The sequence below is a fragment of the Lepisosteus oculatus genome, chromosome 4 (genome assembly GCF_040954835.1).
Source record: "Lepisosteus oculatus isolate fLepOcu1 chromosome 4, fLepOcu1.hap2, whole genome shotgun sequence".
NCBI classification, from domain to species: Eukaryota; Metazoa; Chordata; class Actinopteri; order Semionotiformes; family Lepisosteidae; genus Lepisosteus; species Lepisosteus oculatus.
The window spans coordinates 55,962,990-55,982,995 of NC_090699.1; the positions used below are offsets into that span (position 1 = coordinate 55,962,990).

A 20,006-nucleotide genomic window follows, 5' to 3' on the forward strand; every position below is an offset into this window, starting at 1 on the left:
GCAGCATCAATTGCCAAGCAACGCTGTGAACACTAACAGAGAGTCTTCCAGGCACGTCACAATTGATTTAATTAAGAAAGGATTTTAACTTTTTATTTGAAGACAATTTTACAATTTAGATTTCTGAAAATAACTACCGCTGCAGTGATGCCGAGAGATCTGGCTGGGTCTTGGGTAACGTTTTCATTGTTTTTGTTTTTCCTGGTAACTTTACCTTATTATCCTCCACTTTCAGTTTAGTTCTTGTTACATAAAGAGGCAATACAATAATCGTTATTACGCATATTCGAAAGGACGTCAGTTGTTTGCGCCTCGTAGACGTCTCAAATGAAATAGGTAAATGAACTGATTTCATGCAGCGTTATTAATATATTTCATGCAACTTTAGTGTGGAAAATTGTGTCGTGAATATAATTTCTAGTATAATTTCTTTGTATGTTCTACCGCATGTGATGTATCGCGGTTTAACTACTTGGACGCTTTGGATAGCCAACACCTTAGCTTAATGCTAGATCGTTAAAATCATGTATTGAAACAAATTAAAAAGCTGGAATATCATGTCGAATGTGAAAGGAAACTACGAAACGGGCTTCTTGAAAAACATCCATACTGTAAATGTACTGTATAAGGAGGACTTCGACCAAGCTGATCTCGCCAATCATTTTGACAGTAGCAGAAAAACGTCCACTTTTTGGAGTAAGGGGTTATTGAAAATGGATGGATGGATAATACAAATATTTTTAAAAACTTTCATGAAGACATTTTCCGCATGAACAAAAACAAAGAATGAGAAGAATATTAATTTTTCAAATTAACACCCCTAATAAGTCAGAATGCTTTACGCTACTTCGAGCATTAGGTGCATGGGAACAGAAGGTGATATCATACATATCTGCAGTCTGGTCTTGAGACCAGAGAGGAGACCAGCAGGAAAGATGGAATATTGTGACTGAGCAATGATACTACTGGTCAGTAGAGTGGCGATTGTAAAGGGGAGACCAGCCATTGAAACACTTGAGTCATAAGTACGATTGAAGTGTGAGATGGAAGGAAGTGCAGAAAGTCACAAACAGGGATAAAGTGCCACCAGTATTAGCTCATCTGTCTGGATCAGGCATTGACAGAGTAGGATGCAGCTATTGTAGTATTCCTGACAAAGCACACCACAGTAGAGCTCTAACGATTGAGAGGACAGCGATGGCTAAAGTATCCTGAAAGAGTTTAACATGTGTAGTAAATCCATTAGCCTTAGTCTTGGCACAATTTAACTGTGAAAAGTAAGGTGGAATGAACAGGATTATGGGGTGGTGTGGTGACTCTGTGGCTAAGGACCTGAGCCTGTGGCTGGAAGGTTGCCGGTTCGTATCCTGTGGCCGGCAGAGGAATCCTACTCCGTTGGGCCCCTGAGCAAGGCCCTTAACCCCAACTGCTCCCGGGACGCTGTATAAATGGCTGACCCTGAGCTCTGACCCCCAGCTTCTCTCCCCGTCTGTGTGTCTCATGGAGAGCAAGTCGGGGTATGCGAAAAGACAAATTCCCAATACAAGAAATTGTATATGCCCAATAAAGTGATCTTCTATATCTTAGAAATCCTGATCTCCTTCAAACTACTATAATACTTTTCAGTATGAAAAAGATTGTAGATTACCACATCATGTCAAACAGCGTACTGTTGGAGAGAGCAAGCCTCTGAGATTATAGGGGGAGTGTTTATTTTCTGTCTCATTTTCTGTTTTTCTTGGTTATAGTTAAAAATAAATCAGCTTTACTCCCAGACTTTGCTCCTGGTTGCCCGTAGGGGCAAATGAGGAATTTTCTTGTCTTACTCCACTTATAGTTCTTTTTTATTTTGCTTTTTTTTCCCTCCTCAGGAGAAATCCTAACCAGAAAACTGACCAAACATGTAGACATCATCAAGAAGCCACATTTTATTTTTAGGTGTTGTAGCTTACTTTTTTAAGCCCAAGTTTTATACGTAACCTTTTGGAGCTTTTAGTTTAGCTAATTCATATAGTTACTCAACATGACTATATATACTGTAGTTGTTATACTTATACATATTGTATTTCACTACTTTCTAAATTATTTAATACAGCAAAATGTGCTGAATAATGAAAGTAATGCATCACAATAAAATAATATAAATTACTCTGTGTTTTTTATTTGGTTTCACTGAGTGTAGTTTCCACAATGTTTAATTGCTTTTTAAAGCAGAGGTTCGTTTTCTGCATTCACCACATGATGCTTTTAAAAACAATATTTTATTTTCTTGCACCTTAGTTAAAAACTTTACAGTTAAATACTGTAATTAGATACAGTATATCATATACAGTATGAGAGGTATGGATCCATGGCCACTCAGCCCATTTAACCTGTTTGATAGTTAGTGATTAATTGATCCAAGGTTTGAGGGTCTGTCTGTGTGGAGCCTGCGTGTTCTCATGCAGGCTTCTCTGAATGCTCCAGTGTCCTCTCACTTTCCAAAGTCAATGCTGCCTCGATTGATTCTTAATTGGAGACTGCGTAATTGGCTGTGTGTGTTCCCCATGATGGACTGGCATCCCATCCAGAGTGTGGTCCTGTTTTTTGCACTTTAATCTTCCAGGATAGGCTTAATGATTGACCATGCCCCTTACTAAGAACACCTGGCTGTCTAAAAGAGCACTTTTTTAAATTTGGTGGGTTTTTTGGTTTCTTTTTCAAAATCAAAAAATAATTATGATATTATTCTTAATTCATTAGCCCCTAGTGTTGTAGTTAATGTGAAAAATTCACACAATACTTGTATTGTTCCAATGGCTTAGTAGTAGGTACAGTGTACAGTATGCTGAAGTACAGCATACAGACCATCTAGTTTAGACATGGCTACAAGCAGCTTACTTTATAATCAGATCAGGAAGGTATGCAGCAAAGGGCAATTCAACTTTCCATCCGGAAATTGGGATATTGACATATGGTTAATGGTTGCTTCTTAATCTAATTTGTAAAGGCATTTACTATGTGAGATGTTCTTATTGACCAAGACTTTTCAAATAATAAGGATAGAATAAAGGGAATAGAACTGACAGAACCAATGGGGAATTATACTTCTTTCACATACAACTTTTTGATGTTTGCTTTAAATCTATGAAACCTGAGTCAAGAGCGAGCGTTCAGAATTTAAAAAAAGCAGACTAAAAAGGAAGGAAGCAGAGCTTACTTATAGACAGTAACCTGGGAAGTGATGGTAAACATGCTAAATTAATTTTGTTTAAAAAAAAAGATATCAATAACACACCCCAAACTCGATAAGGGTACTTTTAGCATGACGAACACCGAGACATTACAGGGACCAGGAAGGCAGAAATCGAATAAATCTGTGGGTTTTAGTGTTTTTTTTGCAGACATACAGTACTTACGGAAAGGAATGTTGTTTTAACTTTGGTTCTTGCCACTTGTATGCTGGCTTTTAAAACAGATCGCCTCCTGAAGATGCTGAAGAGAGCACAGAGTACCAGGGTCCAGAATTAGGATTTAACATCTGTGAGAGGACAGCCTGCTGTTAATCGTTGGGAGTCATTAATTACTGTTACCCCAGTTGTCACAATAATGGCCCAAATCGTACTCCGCACTTGGAAAGGCAGATGTTACCAGTAACTTTTACTGTTTGTATCTTATTATCACCTCGTTATTTTAGTGGATGCCTGTGGGTTTCATCAAAAAGGTAAACCTATCCCATTTTTTGCTTATAATCCTTTTCCATGCCTCTTTGTTTTAGAAGAGTTCAGACATAATCCCACAGATGGCAGCTTTGCTCCACTGGCTCCTCAGCCGAGCACAGCCACCAAATGTCTGAACCTGCAATGACAGATGCCAGTTTTCCCTGTTACTGATTGTTAGTATGTCTATCATATCAAGAACATCCATCGCAGATGCTGTGATCTGATCAACAGCATGTGATGGAAGAAAAGGTTAACAGGTATGCTGGCATGGCAGGGATGCTGCCATAGAGGTCAATGCAACTGATGTGCTGGCATGTCTTTTCTACCTTTCAGTTTCCCACTGGGTATCATGGACACACCCGCAGTAAATCCCGCAATGACTTCCTGCAGGAGTATCGTCTAGCAGCCAGACCCTGTCCCCCAGAGAGACTCATACAGAGGCTCAGGGTGAGTCCCAGGTGGGGGCAGAACCACTTCCACTCGTGCTGCAAAAGTCCAGGTTTTCACTCCTGGTTTCTGGCTGGCTTCTCTTTCCCTTTCTGTCACAGCTCTGCAACTCCTTGTCCCAGCTGTGACATACATGAACAACCTTTCTGATGTTATCTGAAACAGCTGTTTCTCACCTTAAACTGTATCAGCAGGAGATCCCTAACTGTTAAGTAAAGGAGCAGCAGGGTGCCTTACCTTGTGTTTTCTCTTATTCAAGTCTGGGGAGGTCAGATCTTCAGCCCTTCTTGTGGAGGTTCACCAGCTACAGTAGCAGCAGCCCCGTCCTGAAGTTTTTTTTAGTGACGCTCACCATACGTCACCCATACTTTGTAGGTTATGCATATCCTGTTGTCTTCCTTGAGTCACACATTTTGATTTTACTCACGTATGTACTTGAAACACTGTCATAAAATCTGTGACTCTCAATGACGGAAACATTGCGTTGTGCTGCATTTGTACTGCTTTATTTCTGCGCACATGCACAATCTTGGGTTATGAAAAAGAAATCTGTCATCCGCAAAAACATTTTGTTCAATAATGCTTTTAATTCTGACAAGATAAATGTCGCAATCGCTTCAAAGCTAAAGCAGTATACCAGAAGACTTGGATTGCCTGGCTTTGCATGTACTTTATTCTTGGCTAAGCACGACTGGTTGGTTATAATGTTGTACGTGACTTAATTTCAGTTGTCCTGCTTTCTTTTGGCCCAGGATCATCCTATGAATTAGATTTTAATTTCCTGACATTTCCGGGCACGCATTTCCTTGTAAACGAATTCTAAATGAGAAATAGAATTGGGACACAAATCTGGAGGTGGGCAGCACTCAACGTTGTGGTGCACTTGGAAAATAATGAGACATAGACAGGGACAGAAAAAAATGCATGGACGTCTGCAGCGAATACAGTAAAAGGGAAGCCCACCTAACGAAGGGTGGCTACACTAGCCGAGCTCAAAGGAGTAAAATGCAACGGCCTTTCTCTTGTGAATAAAACCTCTGTCGGATTTAGTCATCATGCTTTCAGCTGAAGAGTACTTCAATCCCTCTTCAGACTGACATGATTGCTCCCCTGGACAGGTTTGTGTTGTAACGGCACTTTTCATTTCCCCTTGAAGAAAGCTGCAGTTGCCTGATTAGTTGATTGGACATCAGCAGCGCTGTGTAACATACTCTATTTTAATCAGCAATGGGACTTAGCATTGCCCAGCTACACAATTTTTCAGTTCTCAAAAAGGGGCAAGTGTGCATTAAATGGTTTCGGTATTCTTAACTCTAATTTCACCAAAATGGGCTCGTGCCTCTTTTTGTAGTTTATGTTCCATATTTTGGGGGGGGGGAGTCTTTGGTTTATACTGTACTTTGGGGTGTTACGCTGACATACTGGAGTATTTCTTAAAGTAAAACATAAGACATTGACCATTAGTAGCACTTCTTAAAAAACCAAACACTAAAATACAGTTTAAATGAAAAAAACAATCCTTTTTAATGGTAAAATTGGACCAGCTCGTTATCTTTTTTCTCAGTGAGATTATATTGTTTGACATGGACACGTTAGTTAGAATTAAAACAGTTATCAAAATTGTTTCTGGATCACGTGCAATGAAAATATACTTTCAGAAAAGGATTGCTATAGGCCTGAAAAACAAATATTGTTGATAATCATTCAGTAAAGCAAAATTAATTAGACTTGTTGCCAATGCTGAGCAGGGGAGGCAAAGATTTTACATTTTGGATAAAACAAAATTTACAAAACATTCAATTGCTGTTGCCTGTTCACCTTGAGTGCTGTTTTGGAATAAATATATAAAGCTTCTGTTGGAAATTGTACTTATAGTACTACTGTATGTAAGAAATTGATTAAATCACTGGCATACAATCAATTAAGCAAATCGTCTATCATCTTGTACTCGTATTATGACAAATCACTAAAAATTCCTTTCAGGAGCTTGGCTCGATGCACTGTGAATAAAATGTGAAATATGGAAAGCAAAAAGACTTAATCAAAAAGACACCGATTTGTTTCTTGAGGGGAAAAAACGATCCAATTCATAAACTGAATCATCGGTGCTGGTCTGCTCTCTATACTACACGGTAGAGGGCACTGGAGCATGGGATAAAGACAGGGTAAGCAGGGAATGATTCTTTATTAACAGACATTTCTGTTTTAAAGGAAAATCCAAGGAAACACAGTTTCTCCAAACACGATAACCGGCACGTGTTCCAGGGCAACGCGGTTTACTTTGAAAGTGTAAGTTCCTGTTACTAGACTAGGATATTAAAATATGACAGGTTCTCTCTTTATAATGGTTTACATGCAACAGATCTTAACAATTATCAAAGGACAAACAATGCAATGAGAGCCAAACAACCCAACTGGAAACTATATGGAAGTACATTAAGACTGAGCCTGGAGTTCAGTCATGTAGTCGAAAATGATACCTTACCTGGACAAGTTCCACAGATTAGTTACCTGCTTGTAGCCATGCAAATTAAATTGGCTGATTCACCTTTCTTATGTGCTTACTGTATATCCTTAACATGCATTACAAGTACCAGAGATCAAACAAATACCAAAATATTTATTAAGTAAATAATATAGGCAATGATTCTGACAGATGTTTACCACCACTTGTTAAAAGTTAAAACTACTTGTTTTTATTGGAAGTGGGTTTGAAACTGGTCTTCAATTTTGCATTGAATGTTTTCTTCCCTTTTATTGTCATGGAGACATAATGAAAAAGTAAAAATCTTAGTTACAACAAGATGGTTTCCTATCCCATTTTACCAAAGTCATAAAACCTTACCCTGGTTAAGCTGCTTGCAGTCACTAAATTATTTAATCTTCTGCTTGGATGAATTGCAAGGACAGGCTCCTGAAGATGAAAAACTACAAGAGATCACAGGCCTCTCAGTCCCATTATTGGGACATAAAATGAAATAGTTGTCTCAGCAGCAGAATGATACATTGAAATCACAGTGAATTAAAATAGTATGGATCTAAAAGAACATGCTAAAATACAAAAAATCTAATACCAATTAAGTTGTGTTCTTGGAAAACTGTGGTGTTTTCAGGCCTGGAAATCTGTAAAGCTGCTTTGTGACAATGTCCAATGTCCGCTATACAAATAAAACTGAATTGAATTGATAGTGTACAGCCGCAAGTCTGCATTAGAACTATTAAAAGGCAAAGGGACTTAAAAATCAGTTACCAGGTTTTATGCTCAGGCAATCGCAGCAATTAAGCAATAGACGTTTGTACCTACAGTAAATGGTTATTTCCAGTCAGGCTGTTGTTCTCCAAAGGGTCTGGGAACGCGGAGGGTGAAAACTGCCATCGCGGAAGGAGCCAATTTCAAACCCGACTTGATCGCCTGGGCTCCGCTGAAGGAAGAGCTGGCGAAAGCAGGCCCGGCCCACAGCACGTACCGCGCCTCGTATTGGCACGCCCAGCCGCCCGCCGCCCACTCCCGTTTCCTGCTGCCCCACAGACTGCTGCCTGCCCCCGAGACCTACACCACCACCTACCGCCACACCTACAGCCACTGTCAGCCCAATCCCAGTGTCCTCACGGACATGATGACGGGCCGTGTGGTCACGCGGCCGCTGGAGAAGGAGGTCACCTTCGCGTACATGAACGGGAGGCTGGAGCCGAAAACCAGCCAGCCCAGGAGACCTCACACTTCCCTGGCCCCCCTCTCGGTTTCTGACTGCCTTAAGTGGCACGTAACACAGTAAAAAAAAAAAAGAGAAAAAAAATAATTGCTTTCTACCAAATATGATATCTATTTTCAAATTTGTCTCATGGGCTTTTATCAGATCAGTGTTTCAACAATCGCCAATTCCTCCCCCTCCTGCCTTTATTAGTTGTGTGACAGTGTCACTTACTGTACCTTCTCTTCTAATGGTGTTGAAACGATGCTCAGATCAACTGTGGCAGTGCGGTGACTGAGAAAAAGACTATTTAGCTTATTTCCATCATTGTGAGAGTTATAGTGAGGTGTCCAATGTTTAATGCAAGGTAGGGTGGACAGGTTGCAGTGTTTTCTTCTGTTCCTGTTGTTGTGTGGACAGAAAAAAACTAAATGCTGCATCTGGTTTAGCAAAAAAGAAATCATTGGTAGTAAAATGTGGATTAAATCATGTCTCAAATTATTACAGCAAAACCAGGAGACTTCCTATATACAGCAACACTAAGGCACAACAATATTTGTTTTGCAAACCTATAATCAAGCTATTAAACCATGATTTGGCTTTGTGCCCCAGCTGTTAGCATCTACTGTATATCCTTGAAATGTGTCTTTGCTATTTACTTTGTACTAAAAATTGTTGTACATGGTGTTTGGCTATGTTGGTGCTCATGAATGGCGCTGGGTTCCTGTCTGTGAAGAATATGTAAGAATATTAAGTGTGGCTCTGGAAGCTTCTCCCATGTTTTCTGCCAGCCTCAGTAATCCTCGGTAGGCCATCTTTAAGGGACTTTTGCAGTGGGGTCACTCTTCACAGCTGTTCCAACTTTGGCTTTCCAGTCCAGTGCCATATGTGCAAGTTGAGAATATGAAAAATAGGCTTTCGTCTCATCTAAGATCTTTTTTTTTTTTTGGTTGAAATACCACATTTATTTTTGTAAAATATTTTCAGATTTCAGTTTGTAAATGAATAAAGAAGGGCAATAAAATGATTTTTAGGAAATGAATTCCTAGCCTGTCTTGAATTATTTTGAATAAGGTTCTTTTTATGGTAAGCAACAGAAGGTCTTATATTGCCTGTCCTCCAGGCTGCTTGGGGACTGACCTTTAACAGTGATGGACAAACTGCGTTCGATAAATAAGTTCTGCTTTTCCCTTAAACTGCTAATTAGCATAAAGATTAGGACTATTTAAAAATCTAACAAGTTGTCCATCGGACAAGTCTTGTAGGAAATGCTGAGAAAACAATTGTGTTCTATTATAACCTTTCAGTACATCATTCCATGTCAAATAACAAGGTTCCTATTTCACGTTTTTAAATTTAAACGTCAGCTACTGTAATACCTTCACAAATCATGGCAACTAAAGAAATAATGACATCTTCCCTTTTGGTTTTTTGGTTCTTGAACGAAACCTGTTGAAAAGAGCAAATAAAACCAGAATTGCAAAAGCTTGTGCCTGTCTAATTACCTACCTAATGATGACCTTGTCAATGGATTTCAGCATTTCACTACACTGTTAATAAGCAGTCTGTGTTATTGGCCTACTTCCTGCCAATAACCACCCTGGATTTTATTAGTAATTCATGCAGCATAGGGCACATTTCCCTTGAACCCATCAAACATCTACCTGTGATTATGTGGAATTTATTCCTAGAATTGGTAATGAATACAAAATAGGGAGATTCCCTAGGGCTATAAAATGCTCTGTAGCATTTGCTAACAGGAGAAGCACTTGTTTACACGACCACTACTATGTTAAAGCACCATTGTGAGTCATTTATTTGTGTATTATTAAGGCAAAGTAGCTAAATGATTGAAGATGACCTCATTTTTAGTGTTGGTGACAAAGCAGGGTGAGATTGAAACCTTCCTAACCACAAATTCTCCAATGTGTAACGTTGTGGTATTAGGAAGGCGTCCATTAAAAAAAGTCCAACAACAAAAATAATTCCAGCTGTTTCAATGTTACCGCCAGAGCCAGAATGACAAAATTCGAAAATCCTTTATATTTACATGCCAAAATATGGGACATCATAAGAAGCTTTATGACCAATTCTGTTCAAAGTGTTATTTGAATGTAATAATAATGTAATCAATTTACAGTACAGGAGTGGTAGATAAGTGAAGGAGACTGAGAATCCCTGGCACAAGATTCTCTTTCCAGACCCATTCTGACCCACAGCATCAGGCTTGGTTCCAGTTACAATCTCATTCTTTAACTGCTTTATCCAATATAGGGTCCCGGGGGAGCCGGACCCTATCCCTGCAAGAAATGGGCACTCGACAGGATACACCCTGGAGGGGACTCCAATCCATCTCAGGTCACACACAGACACAAACACGCACATACCATACTTACAGTTGAGCCAGTTTTTGTGGAAAGACAATCACCCTAGCAACATGTCTTCAGACTGTGAGAGGAAACTGTAGCACTAGGAGAAAACACACGCGGACATGGGGAGAACGTACAAACCAAACAGATAGCACCCAGGAACTGGACCCAGAGTCCCAGCACTGTATGGCAGATAACCACTGTGCCACTTTACCACCTTAAATAAATATTTTCATTTTTTATTTTACTACACAGTGACTGTGGAGTTGTAAAAATACATCTTGTGTTGTGCTACTGTACCTCGCTTTTTACATTTCAAAGAATTCTAACAGTACAAGACTAAAGAACAATAAAAAAACATTCTGTTCCTGTCCTCTGTATCCAGTGTTCCCCTTTCACAATTCTAAACCATTTTGTTTAGGATTTACAAACACTGTTGTATGGCTATGAATGCAGCAAAGTTTCTCAAAATGTGTCATTTAGATTTACATAAAACATTTATACATTTGGGGGCTGTAGAAAAAAAGCTGAGGAAACTTCAAGAGCTACACAAAAAATAAATCTTGAGATTTCATGTCGATCATCATTCAACATAATGCGCACTGTAATGTTTTATTATGGTAATTGCAGTTCTTGCAATGTGTGAGTTTTACTAAGGCACCTCACTTCTCTTGAATAAATGCCATTTTCAATAGTCTGACAGACTAGTAATGTACACCCTTACTGGTGTATTGAATTTAATACATCATAAGTGACAAGCCACACCTCTTCGGTGTATCCAAGCAGTAAAAGAATAAATAGAAAAGGAGCCAACACGTTGATCAGACATCAAATAAAGTCTTTTATTATAGAATTTGTAGTAGAGGCACTACCTCACAAATATAGGCACTGAACTACCAAGTCAGCTTCACTCTGTGTAACATACACACCTTCTAATACAAAGAATTCACAATGAATTCACATGTCAGTGTCACAGTACTGCTCCTCACAGTCTGTAGCTACCATCAGTGAAAGATCAGGAAAGCAGAGAAAGTTCATTACACATCGGGATCTAATCTGGGAGACTTGATCACCAAGAGAGGACTCACATGGTATTGATCCACCCAGGTCAATGTCCCATTCTGGAGAAGTTCAGAATCATAATGTGGTTCTTGAAGGAGCTCTGCTTGTTTTACCCAAACAAAATTGATTGATGCCTCTTTGGCATTGTGTCCCTGGCGTGTTTTGCCACATGATCTCATCACCCCTGTTTAGCATGTGTGAATACAAACAAGAAGGAATATCAGTCATGACACATGCCAATCAGTACTACCTCACCCTCTTTCTGATGCAGTTTTATTTAAGGAGTCCAGGGGACACAAGTAAAAACTACAGAAAAGAGCATTTAAAACTCAGAACAGGAAGCTCTTAGTATTTACCCAAAGGGTTATGGGAGTATGGAACAAGGTACTGGCTAAAGAAGTTGATACCCAGACCTCCTTCAAGAAACAGCTGGATGAAATTTTTGGATTCATATTCTACTATAAAACAGGCTACACGGGTCAAATGGTCGCATTTGTAACCATTCTTCTGTTCTCATTGAACAGCAAAGGAAAAAAAAGTGTAAACTATGATGTCCAGTTGTATTACTCAAATATTTTCACCCCAGCAAATTCAGAATGTGTGTGCGCAGTGACCTGTCACATCAAATATTTACAAGATTCAGAAACTGTCGGGAATTTTCACTGAATACTCCTTTCCGTAATGAGAATATAGATCAATACCATGTAAGCCTTCTTTACAGAAACAATGACAAGACCCATTTAACACAAGCCACTTGGAGAAACTGCGACAGATTTTAAAATACAAAGGCAGAGAGAATAGCTGTGAGGATATCAATAATGAAAACGAAATGTTAAAGGAGTACAATATTTATGCGATTAGGTTCCAACTTTACTATAACCACCAAACTCCTTGAAATGTTATAAAGAATAAGAATCATGTTTCAATTACAGCCTTTAGCAGGTTTTCCTGAGTTGTTCTAGTGTATCTTTACTATGCATTTTCAATACTGAGAGGAAAGTGTGAAAGGTGAAATACCTTTAGGTATACCTACCTCAAGGGATTATACTTACTCATAACTGAAGAGCTTAAAGCACTCTGTCAAAGCCCACAAGTTAATGACCACCCAGTGACATGCAAGAGACCTGTTCTGTGCCTGCCCTCTATATAACAACCTGCCCTGTGGTATAGAACACAAAAGAGTGACCCCACTCTATGCAGTCCAGAAAGACAGAAAAATATTCAGATTATTCAGAGTGCCTCTTAATACTCCTTTTACTGAGCAGAGGGCAACTACAGGTTTCCTGTTATTTCAGGTGAGAAGTAAAAAGCTAGTTGTTAGGAAAGAAAAAAAGCTAACAACTACCACAGATGTTTTGTTTGTCTCCACTTCCTAGGCGATTCCTCAGAGGCAAGCCCTGTGTATACCATCCATGTGCAACTGCTAAAGGAGTCCCATGACATCGAGGCAACACTTTAGTCTGGGAATCTGTCAAAAGGCATTATAAACAACCGACTTGTACTTCTGGTAAATATTATTACAGAATAGTGTTTAGAAAAATAATAAAACTAACATCACAAGTAATAATATGCATTGGCAGACAAAGGAAATGCATATACTCCATTTGCAAGCCATGGGAGAACAGCAAGTCAGAGCTCATTGTGGTTTCTGTGGTGTTACAGTAAGTAGACAAAAGAAAATCCTGCTGTGGACTGAATGCCAGTCCGTCACTGGGATTACCCAAAGCTGTGCTGGTAAAGTACTTCAATCAAAGTACAACAGAAGGTCGGCAGCAGGGACTTGAACCCACTACCCACTATTCTGAGCCCAGAGACATAGTGTACTGTACCTACAGTATGGTGCTCCAATACACTTGACTATTACTGTACAAACAAATCTCACATAACAGGCAGGGAGCGTATAATCACTCAAGACAGATGCCTAAGTAAAAGTGCTGTAGTTAAAGTGGTTTCATTGTATTTCACGTTGTCAGAAAGACCTATTTCTACCTTGAAATAATACAATGGGCACCCCAGGGCTTTCCAACCATTTTTAGTGGAGTTTTTTGGTGGACACTACTAAAAAGGGTAATAAAGAGAAAACGTTTACAGTAAAGATATGGAGTCCATAACCAAACCCTTTCAGACAGTTTACAGGTGACAGCCTGACTGGTGGGTTGTAACCTCTGGCTGAGAGACAAGGGCACAAAAAGAGCAGGCACATTAAAAGTTACTGTGATATCTTGCCGATTAGTATTACAGTATGTGGGAATTTCTTGATTTCTCCATGTGTTTTCACCAGTTGATTAGGAATCACTCAACCACCAAAAGAACAAATCCACTTGTTAAACCTACTGCCTATGTCTTTCCAATTTGGTCAGATTAAGAGCACAAGGAAAACTAATGGATCAGCTAAGTACTGGTACACTATGCTTGACAGAACCTATTAGAGTCACTCGATACTGTACATATTGAACACACCTCACTAAAAAATCTCGATTTGTTTGTCCACAGTGATTTTTACATGTAGAGTCGAACACTTTAATACTTTGTAAACTTTTTAGGCTCTCCATTGGGTTTCATTCAATATTTCTATACTGTGCTTCCTGTGCAGAAACTTAACAGAGCCAAAATATCACTTTTGTGCTAACCAAGAGTAGAGGAATCTACTTGATTCCCATATGAATCCATCCAATCAGTCTAAGCTACTCTGTACTACCTCAGAACTCAAGAAACCAGATTTGCATTGAACAAAAACATTAGTTATAAAACAAACAATGATCCATTTCATTTTGCCTCCCTTTTGTCTATAACGCCACAGCACAGGCCTCAGCAGGCGTTATTTTATCACCAATTTATTTCTTACTCACACACAGGATTGTGAAATGCAAGTGAGAAAATCGATTTTCTCTCCCCTGTTCTGCACAGTACAGAATTACACTTAAAAAAACTATGCACATGCTCACTGGAAACAGCATTCTGCAAAATGAGCATACGTAAACCATATTCCAATATGCAAATGATAACATTTTGAAAACAGAGTGAACTGTTAGGGTCCTGTTGAGGAACCAGTGAGTGTGTAATATGTGAAAAAGAACCTATGTTGAAGGAAGAAAATTTTTAAATCACACTATGCTTTATGGTTTTTGAAACCCACTCATCGCCATTTAGACAGTATCTTATTCCAATTAGGCTATTCTCAAGGTACAGTATATTTAACTTTGCCAGGACCTCATCATTTAACCTGATTAATAAGACAGTGCCCTACCCAAATGTGGATACTTCCTGTAGAATACTGTACTTCACTGTGAACAGCCACTGAATAATATTTCAACTAGTATAAATTCATAACCAGTACATTTGTTCAAGTTACTGAACTGCCTGTCATTTAAGAAGATGTGTCTGGATAGCTCCGTATTGCCTAGTTGTGAATAAAGGACTTGTTCCGATGCTATTACTGCTCAGGCGTCCTGAATACAGGGAAAATGTAAGCTTTCATTAGTTTCCCCAAAATTCTCACTTTATACTTTGAATTTACCACTTAATTTCCACAAATTAAATCCAGCAGTTACACCATGATTACAGACAAGATGAACAATTTGCTTTTTGAAGTTAAAACAATGAATACTAAGACTTTTAATATCCAAAAGAAACAGGCATCAGAATATTGTGCACCAAAAGGTCTCTCAGATGTGAAAAAAGTTAATACCACAATATTTTCAATTGCCACTGGCCACTGTTAAAAAAAAGGAGTATAGGACTTATTTTTAATTAAAGTGCCTTTAAACAGCTTCACATCACCTTCATACTCACCTCAAAGCCTTTGGCAACTCTGAGTCTCAAGATAAACCACATCACCTCATTTCGTTAATAACTTCTGGCTTCATTTCTAGGAGCTTTGCAAGATGCTCAATACTACACCATACACCCACAGATGTTTTTCTTTTTTTATTCTACATGCTAGCTCATTACACATTTTGCGCTTGCCTTAAAACAAATCAGTCTGCTGTGTGTCTCTCAGCTTTTGCAGCATGCTAAGATCATGACTGGTACAGTTATGGCCATTCAGGTTATCACGAGCAGACTAATAGCTGGTGTTCTCATATTTATAAAATATAGGAACAGGCAGGTAGCAATAGTTTTAATTATTAGTCAACTCGTGTGTAGCAAAAGAAATATAGCACTTAAATTGGAAGTGATAGCTGATGGACATAGCCGATCCCTGTGTGTCTATGTGTTCCTGTGCCCTTACTGTATCTTAGGAAATGGGTGTCAACAGCAAGCTACAGTACAGTACATCATTGTTGTGACATCCTTTTCCCTGCAGGGCACTCTGTGTACTATCACTCTATTCTGCTAAACCCAATCATGAAACGGTGTCAGTTTTGAAGAAATGGGATCTCTAAAGCATCATGTAGATCTTCCAACTAAAAAAACAAGGGAAAACAGAACCTATACGTTTTATTTGAGAGGAAACGTAGATGTTGGCACACTGAAATGGTGATTGGTCATTGAGCAATCACCGACTCATTTTCTGCTAGCATAGCTGTAAAACAATTCAGTTATACAGACTGAGGAGCAAATTCTTGTCGATTGGGGGTGATGAGGTCTTCTCCAGAAAACAAGCTGACTGAAAAATGGCCAATTAAATTGTTCCCTATAAAATGAAGTTAAAAAACAGAACTAAAACGATTGCAAAGATATTTATAGTTTTTGATCACCAGCAGAATGACTGATGTTTTTATTTGTAATTTTTTCCAGGTTGTTGATTGTCTTTGACTGTGTCAGCACGGCCTATCCCAAGTAAGGATAGAGGTTTTCTCAACATTATACCAAAAATGCAGATTCAAGAAAACAACTACAGTGACACAAAAGCTACTGTAAACTGTTAAAACCTCTATCCCACACTACTGAACACCTCTCATTCAGCTTTGTTGAAACGGCTGAAAATCAGCTCACACAAAACCACTTCAGATACACGTTTTTGTTCTACTTCAATGACAACATTCATTCAAAATGGCTTTTGGACTGATTTTCAGTCTAGACTGGACTTAACATCCATTTTTAAATTTGGGTCTAGTTAATACAGTAGGTGATCATATTTGAGATAGCCCAGGTAATTGAATAAATGGAAAGCTTGGGAAAAAATGTTTTTTCCCACATAAATGGGAAGCATTTTTATTTCTAGAATTGCCAGAATTGCTTGTGCAGCACAAAGACAAAACTAGTTTTTATTTCTGCTAACTGCAGCTGAACTGGAAAAAGAGTCTTTGTTTTGATCCTTTTACCTGTTATACTGTTGGTGTACAATATGCTGTGGATTCCTTCAGGAGCTCAGATCATATCATGCTCCAGCAGCCAACACCAAAGGCCTGGATTCAGTTCAACGATTATGTGAGCTACAATTCATCCAAATGTTAGACAGCATGGCTGTTTGTAGGATTGTTTCTTTCTGTAACTTTACGGGTCTGTTGTATGCATCCATCCCAACTGATGAAAATATATTTACGACAACAAAAAGGCTGGGGTGTTTCCAGAGTAATCAGAGTAAAGAAGATAATAAACAGTATTTTTTGTCTTATATTTCAAGAGGTGTCCATTTCGTTAGGATGGACTTCCATTGCCTTGAGAATTTTCAGGTCATTTCTGAAGGATGGTTGTTGGGAGAGACAAACAATCCAGTGTACTAACAGGGAGAATTCCACAATGACTTTGTGAGGGTTCTTCCGCTGTAGAACTTGACCAAATGTGGTCAAGATGGTTAAGTGGTAAATGTGTCCACCACTTATTCCACAACTCTTTGATATTTGAAAAAGATCAGCCTGTCTGATGACACAAAGCAGCCAGAGGTACTCCTGTCCCGTTCACTTTCCTTAATCGCATTTTCTAATATGTCTGCTTCGAAAAAGGATCTGTCATGTTTTGAAAAAAGCCAGAATCTTACAAAATATAGACAAATAATCTGGCATCATTCAAAGCTGGCTGCATCCAGTCCTGAAAAAGAACAAAACTAATTTCCTTCTGTACAAGAAAATGAGTTAAACTCATCAGCTGATGTAATTTCTGTTCACTTAAAGATTTCGAAAAGGTACTGTACTGTATGTTGAAGATGTACAGAGAAAATAGAGAGAGTTTTCATACCTGTGTTTCCAGAGTGCACTAGATACAATGCACCAAAATCATGCCTTGTGCAATTTAATTTCCACTGTGACTTTTGCAGAATCACAAGGGTTTTTTTCATCGTGTGGGAAACAAAATAATTTGCTGAAGAAAAAACCTCCCTGTAGTCCTTCTTTAAAAAATCATCTCATGGATTAAAATGTCTATACTGTAGTTTGAACAGAATTTCAGATTTAAGACATTGCCATTACCACTTCTAAATTAAATGTCTTAAATGCCCGTCAATAGCGCTAAATTCCCTAAATATATAGTTTAGTTTCTGCATTATGGAAAATATACATTTTCTAACTGTTACCCAAACTGAATCAATCATATCAGTAAATTAAATAAATTAAAATTGAGATGCAAATTAACTTTCATGTAATAGAAGAAGAAACCCCATGCATTGGCTTTAACATATGTTTTCCAATTTGCAGCTGCTACAGGCAGATACTGCGGTATGGCCCTAAGCTCCTTTTGAACGAACACCCTGATTGGAAATTGATAACTCTGCGGTACAATTCAGATCTGTTTCACTTTCATATTCCTCGAGTACATAAAAAGCTCTTGACTCCAGAAGAACAGACTCCAGTGGATTCTCTTGACATTTCCCCTTGACTAACTATCAGACTTTGGGAGATAGAAAAGGTCACAAGCTGGAAAGCCAGGGTTCTCTTCCAGCTGTGGCCGAGCTGCGAACTGGCATGGTGCGCGGCCAGTCCCTCCCTCAGACGCTCTCGCGCAGGCAGAGCGCTTCCACAGCGTTGCTCGGGCCCTGGGCCACCCCTCCAATGAGGAAGAGCATGTGAGGTGTCTGCAGGCCTGCGCAGGAGCAGCGAGGGTTGGGCAAGGGGGCCAGGTACTCCCAGCGCTTCTTCACCGGGTTGAAGCTCTCCACGGAGGCCAGGGGCGAGGGCTGATTGCCTATGGAGACAGAAGCACACTGTCAGCGAAGGAAAAAAGGGCCGCACGTCCACATACAGCAGCACAACCCAGTTTAGATGGCTCGTTTTCTTATAATGGGAGGTCCCCTCCCCACAAACCCAACCACTGGGCCCCATCTTCCTTCCAACTCTTCTGTAAGTAAGCCAAAGTAAAGCATACATACAGCTAACTTCGCCACATTGTGAGCTAAAGGAAATGCAGACAACAATCCAGACAACTACAGAATCCTGGTCTGTAAAGAGGAAGACCACCCAAAACTAGTGAACTTCCCACTTGTCTCCTCCATCTTTCCTCACAGGTGTCTGTGTGACTGCTGCAGGTGTCACCATGTACCCAAGTCAATACTCCAGAGGGGGATGGGCTTGTGTCTGTTCTGTTTCACATGGGTTGTCAGTTACAAAGCTGCTAATTTACAGACATCATTACATTGAAGGCTTGCGAGTTTATAAGAGGAAAACAAAACATTTAATATACATAGGGGGATTGGAGCGCTTTTCATAATCAGATTTTAAATTCAGTGCTTCTGCACCTTAGACATTGTTGATCCTTTCTGTTAATAGGCATAACAGTGCCTTTCCTATTATAGAGCTACATCTTGGCATGCAAAACCCACACTAGGCAACCTAAATTGCAGTTAACAATTGCTACGCCTTGCCCCATTTTTACAAATCAATAAATAAAAAAAATATTTGTTTGCTGAATTTTTTACCATGTCGAAACAAATGCAAGGTTTTATTGTGGAGTAATTGTTTCAGTAATAGTCTCACATGTACTGTAAAAGGACCAAGATGTTCTGGCAGTGTGAAAAGAGAGCAGATTCAAATCTGCACATATTCAGGGAGGAACAGGAAGATCTGATACACAATTAATCTTTTATTAATTATCACCAGCAACATTCTGTCTCCAAAGTAACCCATTCCCTTTCACTCACTGGATGAACAGAAACATATTAACTCTTTTTCCATTCTTTGCTTTGACAACAATTATTTGGTTGCATGTTTTCAGAGATTGTCACTGATTGTTCAGTTTTTTATCATCCAAGACAATAATAGCTCTTAATGGCAGAAGAGATAAAGAATACACTCAAGTTCCTGACGAAAAAAGATGGAACTCTCCTGTTGAGCCGGGTGGTGATTTTTAAGCCTAGCTCTAAGACAGCTGCACAAGCTATGGTTTCCTGAGAAGTTATGTGTTAGATATACTACATCAGGATTATTACTGTCACGATCGCTATTCCTCCTCTTAAGGGCGCTCCAGCCCTTCCTTGTTTTCTCCCATTTCCCACACCTGTCCCCTATCTCCGTTCCCCCTTAAAAGCCAGATGCAGACGTCACACCTGGTTCCCCATTGAATTCCTCTTCGTGAGAGCCCGGGGTCCTGCTGCATCTGGCTCTGTTATGGTTTTAACCTCCTGTTCTTGATTCCTCCCGCCAGTCCGACCCGGCTCCTGGTTTTTAATTCCCTTGAATGGATCGTCTGGTATTGGACTTCTCTTCTGTTTTGGATTCGCTGTTTGGACTTTGTCTTTGATTGTTCGCCCCGGACTCACTTCCCCCGGACACCTGCTCACCTTGGACACGCCCCCCTGGCGCCATACCCTTCTCCTGCATGATTTTTTCCCTACTGTTTCCTCACCATCCGGATTGTGTCGT

At 39.4% G+C, this 20,006-nt stretch overlaps 2 protein-coding genes across 3 annotated transcripts in view; one reads left to right on the forward strand and one right to left on the reverse strand.

Moving 5' to 3' along the window:
• Positions 1-9: 9 nt before the first annotated feature.
• Positions 10-8,882, forward strand: LOC107077422 (uncharacterized protein C3orf84). 2 transcript variants are annotated; one of them, XM_015347957.2, is made up of 4 exons: positions 10-174; positions 4,035-4,148; positions 6,360-6,437; positions 7,472-8,882. In XM_015347957.2, exons 1-4 carry the CDS (start codon positions 148-150, stop codon positions 7,922-7,924), a joined length of 672 nt encoding a protein of 223 aa, XP_015203443.1. In that variant the 5' UTR covers positions 10-147; the 3' UTR covers positions 7,925-8,882. The 2 variants fall into 2 exon arrangements, with proteins under 2 accessions (XP_015203443.1, XP_015203444.1); XM_015347958.2 differs by having other exon boundaries at positions 11-174; positions 7,493-8,882.
• A 4,870-nt stretch (positions 8,883-13,752) lies between these two features.
• Positions 13,753-20,006, reverse strand: part of klhdc8b (kelch domain containing 8B) — a 94,580-nt gene continuing 88,326 nt past the window's right edge. The window contains exon 6 of the mRNA XM_015348005.2: positions 13,753-18,333. Coding sequence (XP_015203491.1) covers positions 18,137-18,333 — 197 coding nt within the window. The 3' untranslated portion in view covers positions 13,753-18,136. The remainder of the gene's footprint in view (positions 18,334-20,006) is intronic.

Bases quoted from the DNA above. Each gene is read 5' to 3' on its own strand.
- LOC107077422 (XM_015347957.2), top strand. From the start codon at position 148: ATGCCGAGAGATCTGGCTGGGTCTTGG. The intron at 175-4,034 runs GTAACGTTTTCA...TCTACCTTTCAG, and splicing joins GAGATCTGGCTGGGTCTTGG to TTTCCCACTGGGTATCATGG. The intron at 6,438-7,471 runs GTAAGTTCCTGT...GGTTATTTCCAG, and splicing joins ACGCGGTTTACTTTGAAAGT to TCAGGCTGTTGTTCTCCAAA.